Source organism: Rissa tridactyla, chromosome 3, assembly GCF_028500815.1.
Source record: "Rissa tridactyla isolate bRisTri1 chromosome 3, bRisTri1.patW.cur.20221130, whole genome shotgun sequence".
In the NCBI taxonomy this organism is placed as follows: domain Eukaryota; kingdom Metazoa; phylum Chordata; class Aves; order Charadriiformes; family Laridae; genus Rissa; species Rissa tridactyla.
The window spans coordinates 93,728,166-93,748,924 of record NC_071468.1 but is presented as its reverse complement, the minus strand read 5'-3'; the positions used below and the strand labels follow the sequence as shown (position 1 = coordinate 93,748,924).

The window sequence follows — 20,759 nt, the reverse complement described above, 5'->3', positions numbered from 1 at the left end:
TGTATATTTTCATTGGGGCTTGTTATTTTTAAGATTTTCATGGCTTTGTATTTAAAGCTTTGTTTAAGAAGTGTTTGAAAGCAGCTTAAGCCTGTAAATCAATTATTTACTCCTTAGAAAAGTTGTTTTTTCATCTTCATAATGTCTTACATTTGTCTTATTTTGCTTAGTTATTTTTAGTTACTTTTACCAGTGGAGAGAGTACTCTGTGTATAGGGGTTTGAGTTGTGGTGTTTGGGTTTTTTTTGAGAAAACCTGAAATTCTGAAACTGTGCTCTCAGACTAAGTTTTTGCATGTTATTTACCTATTCCTGGATCTCTGTAATACTAGTTCAGTGAAATTATTTTGTGTAATTAAACAAATAGTCAGTTCTGGGGTATGGCAGTACCCCAGAATGGCATAAAAAGGTGTTAAGTAAAGAAGCAGCAGTAACATAGGATGATCAAGGAGAAATTATTTTTAGAAGTATAGCTGTAACGGAGCACTTAACTGCAGATGTCAAGACCCTTGGGTCAGTGTTGCTGGCATAAAATATTTTTTAAGCTTATTCGTGGATTTTGTTCCTTTATGCCTTATTTGTATATTCTATTTTATGAATGTAGTTTAACTGACACTTTCTGTTGTAAAACCCTTTTTACAGTTGTAGATTCAACCAAAAGTCGGCATACCAGTGGTCTGTTTCATACTGAATTTTAACCGGAATTTAAAAATTAAGTAATATTTCAGGAACGTGAACTTTTTTGTTTTTTCCTCCCAGTTCATGCATTTTTGCGGCTTTAGAATATTCACCAACTTGTAGACATGTCACTTTCAGTCAAGAATTTTGATCTGAAAGCTACCTTTATGCATTCCCGGCATATCAGCTATGCCCCAGCTCAGTACAGCCCCGTTTGCGGTGCAGTTCCTGTTCTCAGCTTCTGAAAGCAGAGGGTGAAAGGATGGTGGCCATGTCCAGCCAGGGTGGATGTAACTGAGGGCTTGGAATTTACCAAAGTGCAGAACAGTTCGGAGGGGTGAAAGGGACAGAAAGCTAAAGGTTTATGTGTGGGGGGAATGGAGTTGTGAGGATGTAGCTTGTTATTGAGGGGAGTGAGAGGAAGGAGGGATTAAAATACATAACCTAAAGAGAGTAAACGAGAGCCAGAATCAGGAGGACATAGAAGATGGGAGATGGCAACAAAATGGACTGGGAAGAAAGGCAGCAAAGGGTGGGTAGATGGTGAGAAAGGAAGTTTAGCAGGTAGGAGCCAAGGCAGAAGACGTATGAGAGGATCTTGCTACAGCAGGAACTTGGTGGGGAAGGACGCTAGATGCATGAATCAAGTGGTCACGGATATGCAATAACCAGGAGGAAGAGTAGCAAGGAAACTTGGACATAGAAGCTGAAACTGGGGAAGAAAGAAAGGAAAAGAGAGCACAGAGCACTGGGGTCAAGAGCAGAAATGTCTTTGAGTGCTTGGACACACACTTCTGCGAGCTGGAGCTGACATTTATTCCTGCCTGAACATTTCTCTATTGCTGAGCAAATAGCTGCGAAACATGGAGGCAAAGTGTGTTGTGTCTTGCCTGTGGCAGAGTAGCACACGCAGGACAGAGTTGGTTTTTGGTGTTACTGTTGAGTCCATTACTGAAAACTGGAGAGGTCTGTGCCACAGGGCCCGGCTTTTCACCAGCACTTCGGGTGGCAGTCTGGTTTGTGAATTTATTGTTGTTCTTGTTGCAGTTTTGAAGTCTATGAAGGTGCAAGGAATGATGCTAAAAATAAAACTGAAAGATCTTTAATGGGAAGTTAAGCTCTCTAAAATTGAAGAACTGCAGTAGCTAATGCAACTGCAAGCTGCCTTGTGTGGTTATGCATATGATAATAATAAGCTGTTTAAAAATAAGCTTGTGCATATGATCATGTAGATGGTAAGCTATTAAAGATTTTACAGATTATAGAGTGGTGCGACTTGTATTTCATAATCAGCATCTAAATATTTGTAGAAAAAGAGTTAAAAATAATAAATTCTTCATGTAAATGTGTATTTTCTTCCTTGCTAGAAGCCCACTTTGTTGGGGCTTCTGTTGGATGCCTGTGTGGTAGTAAAAGTATTGATCTAACTAGTGTTAGAGATGTGTTTTCTAAAGTAAGATAGTGAAGATGTATTGCCTAAAGTGTGAATAATAAATAAAATACCTTTTCTGAAGACATAGAGCATATCAAGAGTGCAGACAGTATTGGCAATAAGTATCTGACTTCAATGATAAAGTAGTTTTTTTACCGTGTGTCTTTTAAATGATCGGTAGAGTTTGTAGGAACGTTGTTAGGAAAGCATGTGAGGAGTTGTTCCATAATGAAAGCTAACTCTGGGACATAATAATTTAAAGATTTGAAAGAAAAATCACTTGTGAAGTCAAAAAGCAGTATTATGAATCTGTTCCACTAACAAATTTCAAATTTCAAAAATTTCAAATTTCAAAAGTTCTGTGCCAAAGTGAGGGTGAAAAACGCCTGGAGTGCAGGTATGGATATAAACCTCGGTGAGAGGTGACTGTATGTCCTTCAGGGTCTAAAACTAACCTAAAGTGATAGTTTAGATTTTGGTTTGGTGAGGGTTTTGTTTGTTCTTGTGTTTAAAGGCATTCTAAGCTAAAGGGCAGAATCATCTTCTTCTCAGATAAAATTCAAAAATATCTCTTGGTTATTTCAGATCAAGCTTTTACAGACTGCTGTAGTTGCAATAGACCGATAGAAAGAGTTGTCATTCTCATTTCTGATGACGCTGTTGCATTTTTGTTGGTACACTGTGGCAACGCCCAAAGGGATAAAAAAATGCCCAGGTTCAGAGCTCACGGGTATATTCCGTTTAAAAATAGTGCTAGCGCAGAAGTACGTCAGACATGTTCCTGCTGTATCAGTCTCACATTTACCCTTCCGTTGGATCTGTTCTAGCCTGCCTCATTCTCCTGGGTCCTTCCCAATGTCACCTGCACCCTTCCTCTTTGTAAAGGAAGTTGAGCTCTGAATTGCACTGCCCCATATTCTTCCTCTTGCAATTCCTGCCTCGTCCTTTTACTTCTTGGAGTGCGAAGTGGCATCGGTCCTCTATCACAGACAACTGCCAGTGAAGTTGTTAGGTTTTTTGCTACCAGCTCTGCCTTTTACAGCTGTAATATATTAAGTCAAACTGTGGTTTCCTTAGCTTTTCATGAATTCACATATACTCTCTGTGGTGTTACGCTCTTCTGCATTTTCTCCCAAACCCTACCCACGGTTCCCCTCCTTGGCCCGATGGGCTCATAACTTCCAGACTACTGTAATTCACAGGTTTATTCTCGATGTACATAGTATATAAGTTGGTTCCAAGCACAATGAAAGATTTCAACCCCCTATCTGCTGTTGGCGCTATTTGCTCTATTTGTGTGGCTGTTTTGCCTGGTGCCCTGTTACCCTTTACCAGCTCCTGTGTTTGTCCTTCTGTACGGTACCCATTGTCACAGTATTGATCAACGACACAGATTATTGAGTGTGGTTGACTGTTCTGTCCTTAACTATAGCTAAGTGCCTGTTCTGTGGAGTATTCTCTCATGTCGTCGTTAGCTGTAGTCCTGTGTGTTTGTTACGGAGAGGGTGGGAGGAGGAGGAGGGCTGTGAATGTGATGCACTGGGGTCCATTCTTGGAAGACGACTGGGCAAAGTCAAAACCAGCCAGAGTGCACAACTGATTCTGAGGTGCAATTCATGAAAAATCAGAGGTCCAAAGAAACGCATTATTATGTGGGTTTGGTTTTATATAATTAGGCTATATTGTTTTCAATTTGCTATAATTTAAATCATAACACAGGTTTTGCATTTGCTTCACCAAACTACTGAACATTAAAATTCGTGCATGTACAAGTAATCGTTTATACATCTTTCTCTGAGAGATTACACATTTCTTTCTATTCATATTCTTCCAGGTGACTTGGATTATTACTGGCTGGATCCTGCCACGTGGCACAGCAGGGAGACATCCCCTATTAGTTCGGTAAGAAACAGGGAAAAAGAGGTTCATAAGTATGAATTAAAATGTTTGATGATTATTTCTGTTCAGCATAGATGTTTTGTTGTAAAAATTAGGCTATACAAATTCTGTGAGAATTTGGGTTAGTGGATCATGAAACTTGAAATTGGAATGAAATTCTCATCAAAATATATACTAGTAAAATTGCCTGAATTTCAATGTAAATTTAATTCTTTTATAGACATGATACTAGATTTCACTACACACCACAAAAGCAGCTGTGAGCGTGATGCTGATGTGGAAGAGATTAGTGGCTTTTTCAATTGACTTGGAGTGGGAAAGGATCATTTGAATTTTTATTATATAGTGAACCCATATGGTAGAGCTGTATAACATGTATATTATTGTAAAGAACAGAATTTATGAATGAAATCTTCAGAGTCATGGAATTTAAAAGTAAATGCTTAATTTCATTACCTAAGGTATGTTTTAAATGTTTAATTGTATTGAACTTTAAGTTTTATTATAATTCTACCTGCAGGATTAGTGCTGAATTTTTTTTACAGTGGGCAAAAATATTTAATGAAGCTGGAGTCCAACAGATATAATAATAGAAAACTCAGGTGCAATACGTAACACGTGTGAAGGATGTTTGTGTCTACCATGACATAATGATCCAGGAATTTTATTGATTTAAAAATGTGCATCTAAATACAGGAAGATAGTTTCACTTCTTTAATTCCACCGCTTGCTTTTTTAACAGCACCCAGTAACGTGGCAGCCTTCTAAAGAGGGAGATCGCTTAATTGGGCGTGTTATTCTTAACAAGAGAACAACCATGCCAAAAGAATCAGGTGCATTATTGGGGCTAAAAGTAAGTGTTACATAGTTTATGTGGTAAATGAAAGAAACTTCCACTGACCTTAGACCTAGAGGTCTAACGCATTAAATCAGAGGACTCTTCAATTATATGGCCATTTGACAAAAATATATTCCTTATTTTTAGTAAGTTTTGGAAGTTATGCAGATAAATTATGAATGTGAATATATTTAATCCTTCTATGCAGCCTTCCACTCACCCATGGCAAACGAGTTGAACTGTTTTGATTAAAAAGTGTGTGTTTATTCAGCTTCCCGTGTGCAGGACATATACTGCACGTTGCAATGCACTAATGGAGTCCTGCCTTTTCTAGCTCTCCTGTTTTTTTATTTCAGTCAAGTCATTCACCTCATAATCCATATACATAAATGCCATCCAGATGCAAGCGTTTACGAGGTCAGTGTTTAAAATCTACACAGCCATTCGGAAACAGAAATTTTACAGAATGAAACTAAACATTCACACAAAAATTTGCAAAAAACCCTTTTAAAGCATAGCAGACAAGATATTAAATGTAATTCAAATTAATCCAGTGCCCCAAAATTAAGACGTTGGCAGCACTGTCCCATTGATTTAAATCCCTAAATTAGGCATTTGTAGCAGATTCTTAGTCTCGTGGCTCTAAAGTGCCAGAACACTTAAAACAGAGAGAGCGCATTACTGGTGAAGGTGGTGGGGGCAATACAGTGTGCCAGTTCAAGAATTTCTCTCTCCCTGTATATTTTTAACCATATTTTTTAACCAGAGATGACTGAGAGAATTTAATTTGGGTGTCTTCCTCTCCCCACTGAGAACAACAGGAACAATGCAAAATAGGAAACATTCCCGCCCACTTAGGACTGAGTCTACTTCAAAGGGTACTGACACTGAACTGCTCCTGGCATACAGTTGTCTGATAGTTCAATTCCTTGCACGTGACAGAGGTGTGGGTTGTTGGTTCTGCTCATCACGGTGGGAATTAAATCCGGAAAGAACCTTGTGAACTTCGTGATGGCATGTCCTGAGTAAGAGACATTTATCCGCTTTGAAGTGAGATAGTGTGGCGTAGGAATACAGGAGAACAACCTCACTCTACTGAAAATCTAGTAGTCTGTAGCACAAGGCTGATTTTTGGTGACAGCAAGCAATTTTTTTTCATAGGTGAGAAAAAAGGTTGGTCCTAGTAGGAAATGTAGATTGGAGAGCTTCTCTTCTATTTTTGAAGTTTCATTTTTGTACGATGTGAACTAAGGCCCCCGCTGATAAATTTAACACATTATCGTGTGACAACCTTGTGGGCAGGTGGGCTTCTGGATCTTCTACTGGATCTCCTACTAGTTATTGTGATTGCCACATGGCAAAATAATACCTAATGGACCAGTGTTCCACTGTTTCATTTTATTATAAAACTCCTCCCAGGATATTCCTGACAAACAAAACTGACTGGAGAGAGTAAACAGAATAGCAAGTCAGCAAGACTACATTTTCTTTTTTCATATTTTATAAAAAATCTCTCTCTTGAGGGCACCTTTTTTTTCTGATTTTCCTGATCTCTCTATCATGCAGTCGTCTTCAAATATAGCTCTTTTCAGTTCTGTTTAACAAAAGTCAGAAGTGCTGTTTTCTCCTGTCATGTGCTTGTGTGCGAGGGCCTGGATTTTAGCAGTAGCAACGTTCTTGTGAGCTGTTTGCCCATGTTTCCTAGTAGTGTATTTGCAAAGTTTTTAATTGCTGTACCAATTGCATTTTGGGATTTTCATGCTTTTGGTTTGATGTGCACTTGCAATTTAAACTTAAGAAAATGACAGAATTCTGTTTGCAAAAAGTACATTTTCTTGGTTATTTATTAAGAAACGTTCTTTCTGCAACAAATTGAGATACTTAGCAAGCAGCATAAGATCGATTAGTCAAGCACATTAAAAGGAATATCAGTTTTATTCATTTTGTGTCAACTTTACTTCTTTTCAAATAGATCTGGCCTTTTTCTATCTTTAACTTTGTCTTTAGGCCTCTGTAAAGCCCAATTTGACAATAGATTTGCTTATGCATATTTTATTTTTAAAATAATGTGAAACCCGATCTGTCTATATATTTATGCTTGATATGATGTCTGGTTTGTGGCCTGGGAACTCACAAATTTATGATTAACCAGGTTGTTGGGGGAAAAATGACAGAATTAGGACGACTCGGTGCCTTCATTACCAAAGTGAAGAAAGGTAGCTTGGCTGATGTGGTGGGGCATCTCAGAGCAGGTAAATCAATTCATTGCGTACAAAATATATTGTCTTTTAATTATGGCTTATTGTGATGCAGCTGTTAATTTATATTAATATTGGTCATGTGATATGTTGGTATTTTTTAAATACAGGCCAATAATGCAATGTTATTATGGAATGCCACAGTTGCCTGCATTTCTAATTTATTATTAACTCCAATTGCTTTGATGTATGAGCAAAATACACGCGCTCATGATCAGTCCTGGTGTCAGGACTGAGTGTCACTGAAAAATTTTTGCTTGCTAGCTCAGGATCTGCTTATTAAACTCTGTAGAAGCAATGTGAACGTTTTTTAAAACTGTTTCATTGTGGCAAACAAAACTCACTACGGTTACTTTACTTGTACTATAGTGTCACCTGAAGGATGATGCACTGCATACACAATGGACTTCTTTCAATGTGAATTGTTACAAATAAAAATGGAAAACAGCCCAAGAAAATCATCTTAAAATATTTCACTTATGTAAGATGTATATACTGCACTTACAAATGAAGTGGCTGTGCTGTTGGCACTTTTCAAGCTTCTAAATGAAGCGAGAACTATGCACAGCAGTTGGTTTTCAAAATTACTTCTCAGTGGTTTATATTTTTACCATGGCTCTAAGCAACTACTTTCCAAGTATTGTTTTAGCAAACCAAAGTCTACGCAATGCCTTCTTAGGAATCCAGAAGCTCCAATGACAACTTGTACAAATTTAGGATAATTGCATGAAGCAAATAGTAATAAAGAAGCAGAAAAGATGATGAGTCCCTAAAAATATCCTACTTTATTTTGGCATTTGTTAATTTTTTACTTTACCAAGTCAATATACTTGGGGTTGATAGCACCAATTATTACAGTTGTTTATAGATTTTAACTGCAGATTATAATTACTGGAAATACATTTCTGTCCACTAATCTGGAACTATTTGGGCTGAGATATTACATTTCTAATGTCTGGTCTTGGTTGTTTTTTAAGTCAAAGCTATTTTTAATTTCTAAAAATATTTTTAGAGCCAAAGTAATTTCACAGAAAAAATACGTTGTTTTGCACGTTTTCAATGAATGAAAGTCTGTTCATCCTTTTATATGGCAATGAAACAGAAAAAAGACATAGATGAGTCCTTGCTGTTAGGAAAACACGCTTTTTCATCTTTATGAAAAACGTCCAAAATTTGGCTAAATTTATAAATCATTGAGTAATGGTACGAGTCTCATAACTTTTAACAAAGGCAAATACGAAGTATTGCATCAGGAACAGAATAAGCCAGTGCAAAAGTAAGCACGAGGAGCCAATCAGCTAGAAAGCAGCTGGGCGGAAAAGCACCTGGAGGTGCGGGAGGACATGAGTCAGCAAAGCACCTTACAGCGAATGCCAGTCATGTACAGGGCTGTGCTAGCAGGATTGTCACCAGCAGGTTGAAAGAGTTCGTTCTTGCCCTCTGTTCAGTGCTTATGAGGCTGTATCTGGAGTACTGCGACCGGTTTGGGTTCCTCTGGTACAAGAGAGATACTGACAAACTGGACCAGGTTGGACAGAAAGTTGGTTAGGGGTCTGGAGCATAGGGCGTACAAGAAGCTGAGAGAATTGGGTTTGTCCCAGACCAGCAAAGAAAAGATCATGGGAGGGTCTAATTCTTGTTTTTAGCTAATGGGAGGCTGTAGAGAACCCAAAGCCCGACTGTTCTCAGAGGCGGACGCTGATCACACAAGAAGCAAAGTGCACAAGCTGGAATGAGGGAGATCCTCTTTGTGAAATTTGTTTTTCTTGTACCTAGAGAGGATAGTTAAGGCTTGGAACAGGTTGCCCAGTGGAGGCCTTGCATATCCTTCCTTTGAGATACCCAGATCTCATCTGCTCAAATCCCTGAGCAACTTGGTCTGTCCTTTGATGTTGGCCTTACCTTGAGCAGGGGTTGGAACTAGCTCACTCCCAGAGGTGTCTCCCAATGCGAAATACTATTTTAAAAATCAATATAAAAAAATTCAGAGAATTGCAGCATAAGTCTGAAAACTTTCTCTCTCTCGTGGACATGCACCAGTAAGTGGGGGTAGAATGCAAGATGCACTAACATTCCTTTCTAGAGGCATCCTAAATATCCTGGGATATATGCTTCACCAGCAGAAGTGGCTTCATAAGGGTGCAAGTGTCTAACAGCTCCTTGACTGACTGACTTGCAACTCTGGGCTACTACAGCGGGACTTAAGACCAGAGAGTTCATCTCATCTGAATTTGTAGCAGTGTATCACAGGAACATAGAATGGTTGAGGTAGGTAGGGACCTCTTGAGATCTCTAGTCCAACCCCACTGCTTAAGTAAGGTCAGCTAGAGCAGGTGGCACAGGACTGTGTCCAGTTGGGTTTTGCATACGTCCAAGTTTTGAGATGGTGTTTTCCAGTTTCCATGCCTGTTACTGAGAGCAGAAATCAGAACGTAAGCCTTATAGACAGAATCTTAGATGAAAGAGACAATGAAAAAGAGATTGGCTGGTCAGAAAGATCAAGAACTGGACATGGTGAGCTAAAGATGGACAGTGGTGATCTGGTTAGAACTAGCAGAAGTGCCATTTCACTGAAATCCCCATTTGGATCTAGTTTGCAGTAAGAATAATTGGAGCTGCTTCTCTTAATTTAGCCTTCTGACTATGATGATCTTATGTTTAATCATCTTGGCAATTATTTTCTTTTTAATTGTTTGATCTCCTGGTGACCCTCAAAAAGCTGCTTAAGTCCTCTAAAATAGCAATACAGACACCTTACGTGTTTGTCTTCAGGATTCTCAACAATGTTGCACCTATTTTGTCATCTTCAAAATGTGATAGATTCATTGCTTTGAAATTTAGGTTTAAATTGTGATTTTTAGTGTTACAAATTTATCATATGTCCCTGTCAGTTTTTGCTATTAAATTATAGCTGTTGCAAAGCTGACCACATCTTCTTCCTTTTAATGCCTGGGATGCTTTTGTAAATTAAGCTAATTATCTGTAAAGAAATCAGATTTTATTTTAGGTAAAACCAACATATTAATTTATAACAGTGGTTAGCTTTAAAACAGAGTCAGAATTACAGAAGAAGCTATGTTTTCACCGAGTTGTGTAAATTTTAAATGAAGTTTCAAGACAATACCTAATTCCTGTTCCCCATCTGACATAAGATTATGCAATAAATATATGAAATATTTTAAACCATTTCAGCTAAAGAACATGGTAGGAAATTAAACTTATGTCAGCAAGCATTTAAGTCTGTCGTTAGCAAGCCCTTACGTTTTAAAGAATGCCAAAATGCTTTGAAAGCCAGTGGAATACTCTGTGGAGTCCTCTCTTAAAATACCAAAATACAGACTGTTTGGGAAAAAGGACTAACTGACAACCTCTGAACATAAAGAGAGAATGAAGCCATGGGGTTTGGTAGTTAGAACTGCAGTTAGGATAGTTTCCCTTGGCTTATTAACAAGTGCGAGTTCAATTGTTTGGCTAAAACTTCTCAGAAAGGAGCGAAGTCAGCAGCTGAAGGATTATTCTGACTGAATTTGATAAACATAGAATCATTGTCAATAAGGAGTGTTATTTGTGGCATCAGATAGTGGTTATGAAGTTTTGACTGCTGCATATGATGGGGTATGAGAGGGTAGACTTACCCTATTGTTCCTGCGGTTTAATTGTATATACTGATCTTTCTTTAGCAACCGTACATCAAGATTTTCACCTTTTTATAATAAGGCCAAAATACAGTGTAATGTACAACCATTTAAATTCCAGAAATGACAATCTGAAAACAGAAAATTACCTAAATAACTTTCACATCATGTTTTCCTTTCTGTCCCCCCTAACATCCTCAGGAGACAGTGACTCACTCCTTGCTTTTATTTTTGGTTCATTTGACACAGACAGTGAAGACTATCCTTTTTGTAGAGAAATCGAAATGCGCAGTACATAAATTGTAATAAAATGTAACGATTTTTAAAAGCGTAACAGTAGGTATTTATATTTTTCATTTTTGAAGACTAACCTATTTTCAAAGTTTATTACCGCTAGATAATAAAAGTTCTTTTTAAAAGGCTCTTTCATTTCATAGCAGAATAAGAAGTGCTGTATTATTTTGGGAATGATTAATATGTTTGCACAAGTGGTTTCTTTACTATGTTCTGTGTGTACAAATTGTAACTGTGTTCTGAGAAAGGAGCCTTCTTAGTGTCTCAAAAACCTTTTTTGGGTTTCAGCACAGCTTTTTAATTCATTTTGGGCAATGTTACTTGGTTATATAGATTTCATAAATGATTTGGACTTCTTTGTAAAAGAACATGTAAATGAGATAAACTTCTCTTTAAATTCAAGGGGATGAAGTTCTAGAATGGAATGGTAAACCCTTGCCTGGAGCTACAAATGAAGAAGTTTACAACATTATTTTAGAATCAAAATCAGAACCTCAAGTTGAAATTATTGTTTCAAGGCCTATTGGGTAAGGCTAAAGACTTGCTTCTTAAGCACAGTTATTGCTTCTACTAATGGGACTTTTAAAGGGACTGTTTATGAGTTCATTATTTTGTAGCTCTTAATAATGGAATATGGTTCACTTTCTATTATTGACATTCTGTATATTCCATTTTCTTCACTGCCATTTACAATCTTGGATCTTTGGAATGATATATACAACTATAAATGTTGTTTTCTGTATGGTCAAAGTACTAAAAAGGTTTTTGCTGAGTGGCAAAGGAAAACTGGTGGACCAAGTGGACCTGTGCATGAGAAAAATCTGGTTTTCAGGCTTGTAGCTTCATGAAATCAGAATAACTCATATCAATGTTCAAGAGTAGAAGGAAGGATCAGCAAACACTGAGCACTGCAGGATTTTAATAAGTTAATGCTAATAGGATTTTAAACAGGCCTTCTTTAAAGAGCTAAAAAAAGGAAAACCAAAACTCTTAATTGAAAAGACTGTATTTGGCTTTAAATGATACTGTCATCAAAATCAAAAGTGGAAACAAAAATACCTTCATATTTGTGAAGGCAATTTTTTTCATCAAAAAGTAGCAATAATGTGTTATGTTTATAATCTTAATTTTTATTTGTTATAAATCCAGGTTTGGGGTTTTGTGGTAACAATTCCTATATTCTTCATTTCCCAAATACGCCTTAGAAAGATCACAAAATCTGTTTGAATTGATGAGATCAGTGGGGTTGGCCCTGCATTTGTCACAATTGTTTTAGCGACATTCTCCACTCCTTCCCCGAACATGACTCTATTGGGACCGCTTTGAGCTAACTCTTACAGGATTCAATATGAATCATATATTGTAAATTCACATTTATATTGCAGAACAGTCACATGATTAACAATTAAAAGTGACTCTTCGCTAGTTTAAAAAAAACAATTGAAAGGATTTAAATTTCTCTGTAGTTTGTCACGTTCCCAGAGTTCATGTGCACTCACTGTAAGTCTCTGAATACCGCTGTCCTGTAGGTAGATGGTAAACTGTTTCCTCCTTATGAATGCATGATTATTTCATTTTGAATTTGCTAGATTTCATTCTAATTACAATATTTATCTGTCTCAACTATGATAAGTTTTCAGTTTTAGAAACAAAACCCACTATTAATTTTCTTTCTGACTAAAACATTCTTCTTTTACATTTACTTCACGTCAATTTTTGATGTTTGGTTTTGTCTGTACTGTACAAGCGTAGCTATATTTGCAAATGAGTTCTTAATGGCAATCACTATGAAGACTACTTAAATAAAATTAACATCTGTTGCTAATTCCAGTTATGAGTTTGGCCTTCTAACGGGAAACGAAAGCTTGGTGCAATAATAGTGGTTGTTAAAGGCTAATATTGTCATCCAGATGGAGACTAGGGGGGAGCAGGAACCTTGTTTTACATTCTTTGGTTGGGTAAATTAGGAGACGTTCCTGGCTGAAATTGCAAATTCAGTCCTACGTGTTTATAATCAAAAATAAAAAAATGTAAGGAGATTTTTGGAAGTCCAGTTGTTATATTTAAATCAGAAGAAAATAAATATGTTGCTAGTGGATCTGACTTGAGCTCCATGTCTCAGTTGAAGAAAGCCTGAAAATTGATTCGTACAACTGATGTAAAAGGAAAGTGCTAGATTAGTATTTTGAATAATGAGCTTCAGATACATTTATTACTACATTTGCAAATGTCTTGTATACTTAAACTTTTAAGATAAGTTAATTATTCAACCAACGGAATTATTTTAGTTTATTAATTTGATAAATCTAATAGCTTCAAAAAATGAAGTACAAAGTGACCACATTCCAGTGACATATTCTTGAAGAAAAATTGAGCGAAAATATCACAACTGTTGAACTGAGGCATAGAACGTTTCTGAATCTGAGCGGTGAATTTTGCACTACAAAAATGCACCCAGAAATAGTACCAATAAAATGTAAAGTTTTGCTTTGAATGACCCATGCATATTTTTTCCAGACGTAGGCATAAGTAGATTGTGCACATCAGATTGTGCTTTTATTTTGAGATACATGGAGGCTTTCACATACTATAATAACACTATTATTGTAGAGTTGTGTCTTGATTGATTTTTTTTGTTGTAGTTTGAGGATTTTTGGATTGGCTTTTTTTTTTTTTTTTTGAGAAGAGCAAATGAATATCCCAAAGCAACTAGAGCATGTAACTTTGAAATCGAAAGATATTTCCTTTCTTCAGCAGTAATGAGTCGAAGTCCAGTTGTTTTGTGTCAGATTGGGAATTACCTGTCTGTCATCTTAAAAGAAGAAAAAATATCACATTGTGCAATGAAGGAAATACTGGTATTTGTTTACAACAAAGAACATAGTGCACAGGAAGTTTTTCTTTTTCTTCTTTCTCTTTCTCTTTTTCTCTTTTCCTTTTCCCTTTCCCTTTCCCAAGTATAATTTATGCAAATTGTGTTACATAACGTGAAATGGTTTTCTTGCATTAACAGAGTACCTCCCCCCCACCCTTTGCTTCTCCTTGTCTTGCTATCTAAACTATGTGATTGTTTCAAATACATGACAGGGAATTTTATTTAATCCAACAAATCTAGTGTATCAAAGTTTTGTGTCTACTTTAGGTGCTGACTCAGCAAAATCGAAGCTGCTTGATAACAGCATTAAGTGGTAATCCATTACACCTCAAATTCCTGTGAGGAAATAGGTTCCCGAAAGACCTGAAAAATGGTAGTTCGTTTGCATAATTTAAGTGTTTTCATCTCTAAGTATTAATAATGCAAATAATGTACCAGCACTTTTAATGGTCTCTATTTAAAAAGTCCTAGCATATTAGGTCTAAAAAGCCCAAATATGACAGTTTGGCTTAAGTGAATAATGGGAGGACCGTAAGCCCATAAACTAGATGACTGCCAGTTATAAAATTGATGTCTAAACAATTTGTTCAGTCTTGTAAATTTGGATTTCTGTATCTACCAGAAAATGTAATTTTGAGTAATGGATAATTGTAGGATGTTTATTGGAGAAAAATGTGAAACATGTAACACTATTAGCAGATGAAGGCATAACAACAATAAACAGTATAACCACAATAGTACTGTAAAAACTCCATAGAAACTAATTGACGCTAATGCTAATGATTGCAACAGAAGGTAGATAAGAAACCTATAAAAAGTAGAATTAATGGGTTGGCTATCTAAATATGAGGGGAAGAATTACCTATGAATATGCATACAACGTGAGAGGCGTTTAACATAGGACAGCACAGAAAATCCTGTGACAGTGTGCTTTTTGGAGAAGAAACCTGGCACAGTAACCAACTCACCATCTCGGGTGAGCTCTATGGGATAGTGCAGGTAAAAAAAATATTTTTTCATTTGTCTGTTTTCTTCGTCAGGTGCTGACTATCTTTGCTTGGATATCCTCAGATAATATTGCCAAAATTGTTGTTTCTCTAGCGTGATTCAGCTCTTCTGTGCAGGGACTGCTGCTATGCTCTAGATCCTTGCAAGGAGGTTGAACCTCCATCGTAAACCAGGCAGTACTGAATTCCAGAGAGTTGTTCAAGTAATGTAATTAGTGCAAACTGCAGATTGATCTATAGGTTCTGATGGGAAGCAACAGTTTTGGAAATAAGAGTATAAGAACTGGGGACAGGTACGCAGAAATTCTGGAAACTCTGTAGGGTGTAGAGGATGATGCTTCGGTCCCCAGAGCAACCTAAAGAAGTGTGGGTTACAACCACACTTGAAATTTCTTTGTCTTCAGTGGTCAAGCTCTTGACTATAGCCCTCAGAGAAATTATAGCTGTTCCTGTGTTTTGCAAAATAGTGATCCTCACAAACCATGTATCTGAACAGAGTATTCTCAACCTAAGGTAGTTTGGTTTAGTTTATGTATTCACTGAGGTATGGAAGGATCAGAAATAATATGTAACATCATGTAAGATCACCCAAAACCTTTGCCTTTCAGGGTAGAGGGAGAAAGACAAAATTTGGTGTCAGCATCTCTTTACGGGGAATGCATCTGATATTACTTTTCTGATGTTTACATTGTTCTGAAAGCAGAGCAAAATTTTTTTCTTATTTTCAATAAGTGGTTGTGCTACTTCATACTTTGTTTTTACCATTTGCTTTGACTAGTGACCGAAGAGCTTTTTTTGTAAATCATACTGTTAGACTATTTCCTGCAATCTGTAAGAACAGGCTAGATGAGAGTCATTTTCTTAGCTGACAAGCTTTAGATTATGATTTCTTTTTAGAATTTTAATTCTTTAAGTAAAATGCCAATGTTGTAAAAAAGATAGCACTCATATTTGATGAAGTAACTAGATATGTAATACCAGTTATTTTCTTGTGGGCATATAATAGTTAAGAAATAATTATGTGAAGTAGATTATTTAATATGGAAGACATTTAAATATGGACAAAAGAATAGCTTTGAATTATTTTCTGTCCATTTTGAAATCAATAGCAGAAAGCAGAACTGTTACAGAGTTTCTTAGGGTAGTCTGCCACAAATTTGGTGATCAGTACTGTATCGCACACTTAGTTTATTGGTTTCTTTGCTTTTTGTGTCTTGCAGTTCTGTGTGGAGCTGTACTTTAAAAAGATAAATATATTAGGGAAGAGGAGATTTCCTAGCAATAATTATAGATGTATATATACACACACACACACATATATACATAAACTTTATATATGTGTGTGTATGTATATATGTATTTAGGCTTTGCATTGTACTAGAAAGTTTTAAATTTCCTGAGGGTGAACGAGCTCTAATACGGTGGGGATGAATGGGGTGGGTGGGAAAACTGCCAAATAACACTTCTCTTGCAAACCATGCATTTTGTCAGGAGTTGAAATTTATGTACTAGCTTCCACTTTTCCTGTCAGTTTTTAGTAAGAATTACAAGGGCTTTAGAAAAATACATTAAGAAATTATGTTTTCAGTTCTTTCCTCTCTGACGAGTAAAGTCTTAAGAAAAATCTGATTATTTTTGTCATTTACCTGGCTAGGACTTTTGTATCCCCAGCTCTAAGTGCAGAAAATACTATCAACTTGACCATTTTTTCACCCACTCAGGAATTATGAAACTTGACACAGTAGGTTGCATATTCCATGTTGAAACATTCCTTGCGCATGTGAGCCCGCATTTAGATATCCTAAATGGGATATTATTACAAAAAATGCTGTAGTGCGGATGAGAGCGTTCATATTCTAGCGCAAGAAAACATTGCAAACTTAACGTTGTATTGAACAGAAAAATCAGTTTGAATATGCTAAGTACATGTTTTGGAGAATTGCCCTGTAAAGTGAAGGGAAAAAATGTTTAAAAGGGAGAAGTCTGCACAGCAGTCCTGCTGTGCAACACATCGTTAATCTGCTGATATGTTTGTGAAGTGGTACTATGCCATGTCAAGAATAAGTAATGCAATTATATTTCCATGAGTTTGTGGAAACCACATTACTCTTGAATTACAGAGCCGAAGGAAGAAAAGCACGTTCTTGTGGAGTGATATGAGATGTAAGCTGATGATGTGTGACATTAACTGCGAGCGGAAATAGGCTTTTTTAAAACACGTGCACCAGAAGTTTAAATTGCAGGACATGAAAAGCAAATTTAAGACTAATTGATTGGGCACACTTACATCCCTTTTCTGACTGAACTGTCTCTTTTTTCTAAGTGACTTTTATACGCCTAGGAGATTTAATTTTTCTGACACCCAAGTCACTAAGATAGTGTTTCACTGAACAGAGAAATGCCTGAATACCTTTAAAATGCTGAGCTTTAGACTTAAAAACTTGTAAATGTTCTTTAGAAATGTTATTGTGGTTCCAATTTTGGATTAGTTTGTGTGGTTGAAAATATTTTCACGTAATTTACTGAGATCTTTTTTTTTCATTGTCCTGCTCTGCTGCTTTGCTAACTTTTGTACAATAACAGTTGTTTCTTGCTCTCACAAAGTATTTTCAATGATTGCTGAGAACAGCAGAGAGTCAGGAGCTAGCATCATCCAGATTTTGATGAAAGATTAAATTTGTTGATGGCAAAATTGTGATAGATATGTGTGGACTTTACCAGTTTGATTTTGCTTATGCCTGTATATGTGCTGGGTATTTGTATGTCAAAAAATGTCCATACCCAATTGTAATATGGTTTGATTTTTCTTTTTTAGCCTTTGAAAAAATGGATTATTCTTTTGTTTGTTTAACATCGCTAATGCAGTTTGCTTTTTCTTTTTATTTTTATAAGACATTTTCATCAATTTCATTCCGTGAACTCCTTGAGACGTTTGTATAAAAATTACTAGTGAGTTAATCTGTCTTTTTTTTTTTTCCCTCCAAAAAATAGTTCATATAGTTCATACATTCATTCATACATTTGTCACCTTTCTCTTCCTAAAAGCTCTCTAACTTTATTGTTCTGGTTGTAAAAATATTGCGGAATCCATCCTCAATATTAACATTGTAGTGCTCATATTGTTATGTCTGCTAGTTCCTAAATTTGAAAGAAGTAGTTTGCATTAGTAAGATTTTCATGAATGCTAGTCGAAAATATGTCTTTAAATATTTCCCCTTTCTTTCCTTGTAACCTATTAGAACAGAAACAGATCCATATTTCTAAAAACGTGTCCCAGAAATGTGTTTGTTACAGGAGATTGTCACCTCTATTGTTTTTAATTACTGTATGTATATTCATATTTTAGTGATATTCCACGGATTCCCGAGACTTCTCACCCCCCGTTAGAGTCTAGTGAGTACACACCTCGTTTCTTTCACTAAGCATGGTCTTGTGCCCAGCACAATCATTTCAGTTCTGGATTTTCTGAAAGATGAGCACTGGGAGACTGCATTGGCTCCAAGGTTTTTTTATGACAAAGTTCACTGGTCTTGTGTGTTAGATTCTAAACGATATAAATTTGATTAAAAGCTATACAAGTTTCAAATGTTAGCAGGATTTTATTGTTCTCTTCTATATCTTGTGTTTTTAGTACCATATTGGTGTGCACTCTGTGGTCCAAAACATAAGAGGGAAAACAGGTATAAGGGATTGCCAAAGGAACAAACAGTGTCAGGTTTTTACTTCCTGCACCGTCCATCGTTAAGTCCAGAGTTCTTGTTTCTCTTTTTCTTAAGAAGAAAATGTTGGTTAGGTGAACTTTTTGTGTATCATGCTTCAAATGAAGGCCAACAGCATCCTGGCCTGTATCAGGAACTGTGTGGCCAGCAGGACTGGGGCAGTGATTGTCCCACTGTACTCGGCACTGGTGAGGCCCCACCTCAAGTACTGTGTCTAATTTTGGGCCCCTCACTACAAGAAAGACATTGAAGTGCTGGAGTGTGTTCAGAGAAGGGCAATGAAGCTGGTGAGGGTCTAGAGCACAAGCCTTATGAGGAGCGGCTGAGGGAGCTGGGGTTGTTCAGCCTGGAGAAAAGGGGGCTGAGGGGTGACCTTATCGCTCTCTACAGCTGCCTGAAAGGAGGGTGTAGCCAGGTGGGGGTCGGTTGGTCTCCCTAGTAACAAGTGATAGGACAAGAGGAAATGACCTCAAGTTGCACCAGGGGAGGTTTAGATTGGACATGAAGAAAAATTTTTTCAATGAAAGAGTTGTCAAGCATTGGCACAGGCTGCCCAGGGAAGTGGTTGAGTCGCCATCCCTGGAGATATTTAAAAGGCAGGTAGATGTAGTGCTGAGGGACATGGTTTAGCGGTGGTTTTGGCAGTGTTAGGTTGATGTTGATGATATTAAAGGTCTCTTCCAACCAAAATTCTATGATTCTATAAGTTATCCAAATTCACTTCTGAATTTTGGATGGAAAGTTTATGTGTTTCTCCTGTATTTTTAGGTTCAAGTTCTTTTGAATCTCAGAAGATGGAAAGGCCTTCTATTTCTGTTATATCTCCGACCAGCCCTGGAGCCCTACGGGATGCACCACAAGTCCTACCAGGGCAGCTTTCTGTGAGCATATTTTGTTTTTCCTGAGTTGTTAATGAAAATCTATGAAGTGCTGGCCCTCAGCCCTCCACATTCCCAAGGTCTATTGGGAGGTCAAGAGAAATGTCTGCTGTTGGTAAAGACTAACATCTTTCAAATGTTTTTTAAGACCCCCAGTACATGCTCACAAACCATCACTGTAATCGCAGCAGAGTTAAAGAATTGTTGTCTTAATACACCAGAGAGCGCAGGAATTTACATTGAGAGGAGCCCATAAAAGTGCCTTGTAACTTGTAATTATGTACCCTCTGCATTGAAAGTGGTGACTCTTCTGCACATGCCCAGTAATCTGCAGATAACAAGCATGACGCCACTTTACCTTCTTTATGGGAGCGTGTAAAGAGCTGTGTATTTGTTAAGAGTTAAACTGTTCAGTAATGCATTTTAATTTAGATACATGCTACATCTTGGAACTGTCTATAATACTAGTCAAAGCTGTGCTTATTAAATGTACCGTGAGTACTTAGACTTGGTTTTGTACATTCTTATATTTTTTTATATTCATCATATTAATTTCTAAGTATACAACAGGCTTAAAAATTTCATGATGTTATCATTCTTTTAATAAGTGATTTATCTGTATATTAGATTTTTCATAAGAACACTTGCAAGGTGACAAATCAGAGTAAATAGATTTCAACTATGCCTTGAGTTTAGCTACAATCTGGGCTTCCTATTTGAATATAGCTTTTAAGGTGCAGAGCTAAGACATTCGCTGGTTTAAATGCACTCACAGATACAAGATTATGCAGTGAGTACAATAAACAATGTAAGTATAATCAGGCACCACCATTTTATTCAGCTGTGGTAAATACAAAAGTCTTTGGTACGTACCATCATCTTTTCCATCAAACTTAATTAAATACTAAGGGATCTGAAATAAAAATGTATCTCATTGTCTCTTGGAAAAAACAGTGGTTACTTTCACATGTGGTTAATGTGATGCAGTCAGAAAATGTTGTTATTTCTCCGTTTTCACTAATGTTTTCTGGTAACTTGATTCCTGTAGGTTAAACTGTGGTATGACAAAGTGGGACATCAGTTAATAGTAAATGTTCTGCAAGCAACAGATTTGCCACCAAGAGTAGATGGACGCCCCAGGAATCCCTATGTAAAAATGTATTTTCTTCCAGACAGAAGGTAGTAGTTTTACAGTTCAGAAAACTATGTTGTAATTTACCATGTATTGAATCAACTTGTAAATGGAT

General features: G+C 36.8%; 1 protein-coding gene across 1 annotated transcript in view; it reads left to right on the top strand.

Moving 5' to 3' along the window:
- Window positions 1-20,759, top strand: part of RIMS1 (regulating synaptic membrane exocytosis 1) — a 339,034-nt gene that overhangs the window by 179,231 nt on the left and 139,044 nt on the right. The window contains exons 5-12 of the mRNA XM_054194820.1: window positions 3,944-4,011; window positions 4,751-4,861; window positions 6,999-7,098; window positions 11,437-11,560; window positions 17,808-17,864; window positions 18,262-18,308; window positions 19,403-19,515; window positions 20,561-20,691. Of these exons, the coding sequence (XP_054050795.1) occupies window positions 3,944-4,011; window positions 4,751-4,861; window positions 6,999-7,098; window positions 11,437-11,560; window positions 17,808-17,864; window positions 18,262-18,308; window positions 19,403-19,515; window positions 20,561-20,691 (751 nt within the window). The remainder of the gene's footprint in view (window positions 1-3,943; window positions 4,012-4,750; window positions 4,862-6,998; window positions 7,099-11,436; window positions 11,561-17,807; window positions 17,865-18,261; window positions 18,309-19,402; window positions 19,516-20,560; window positions 20,692-20,759) is intronic.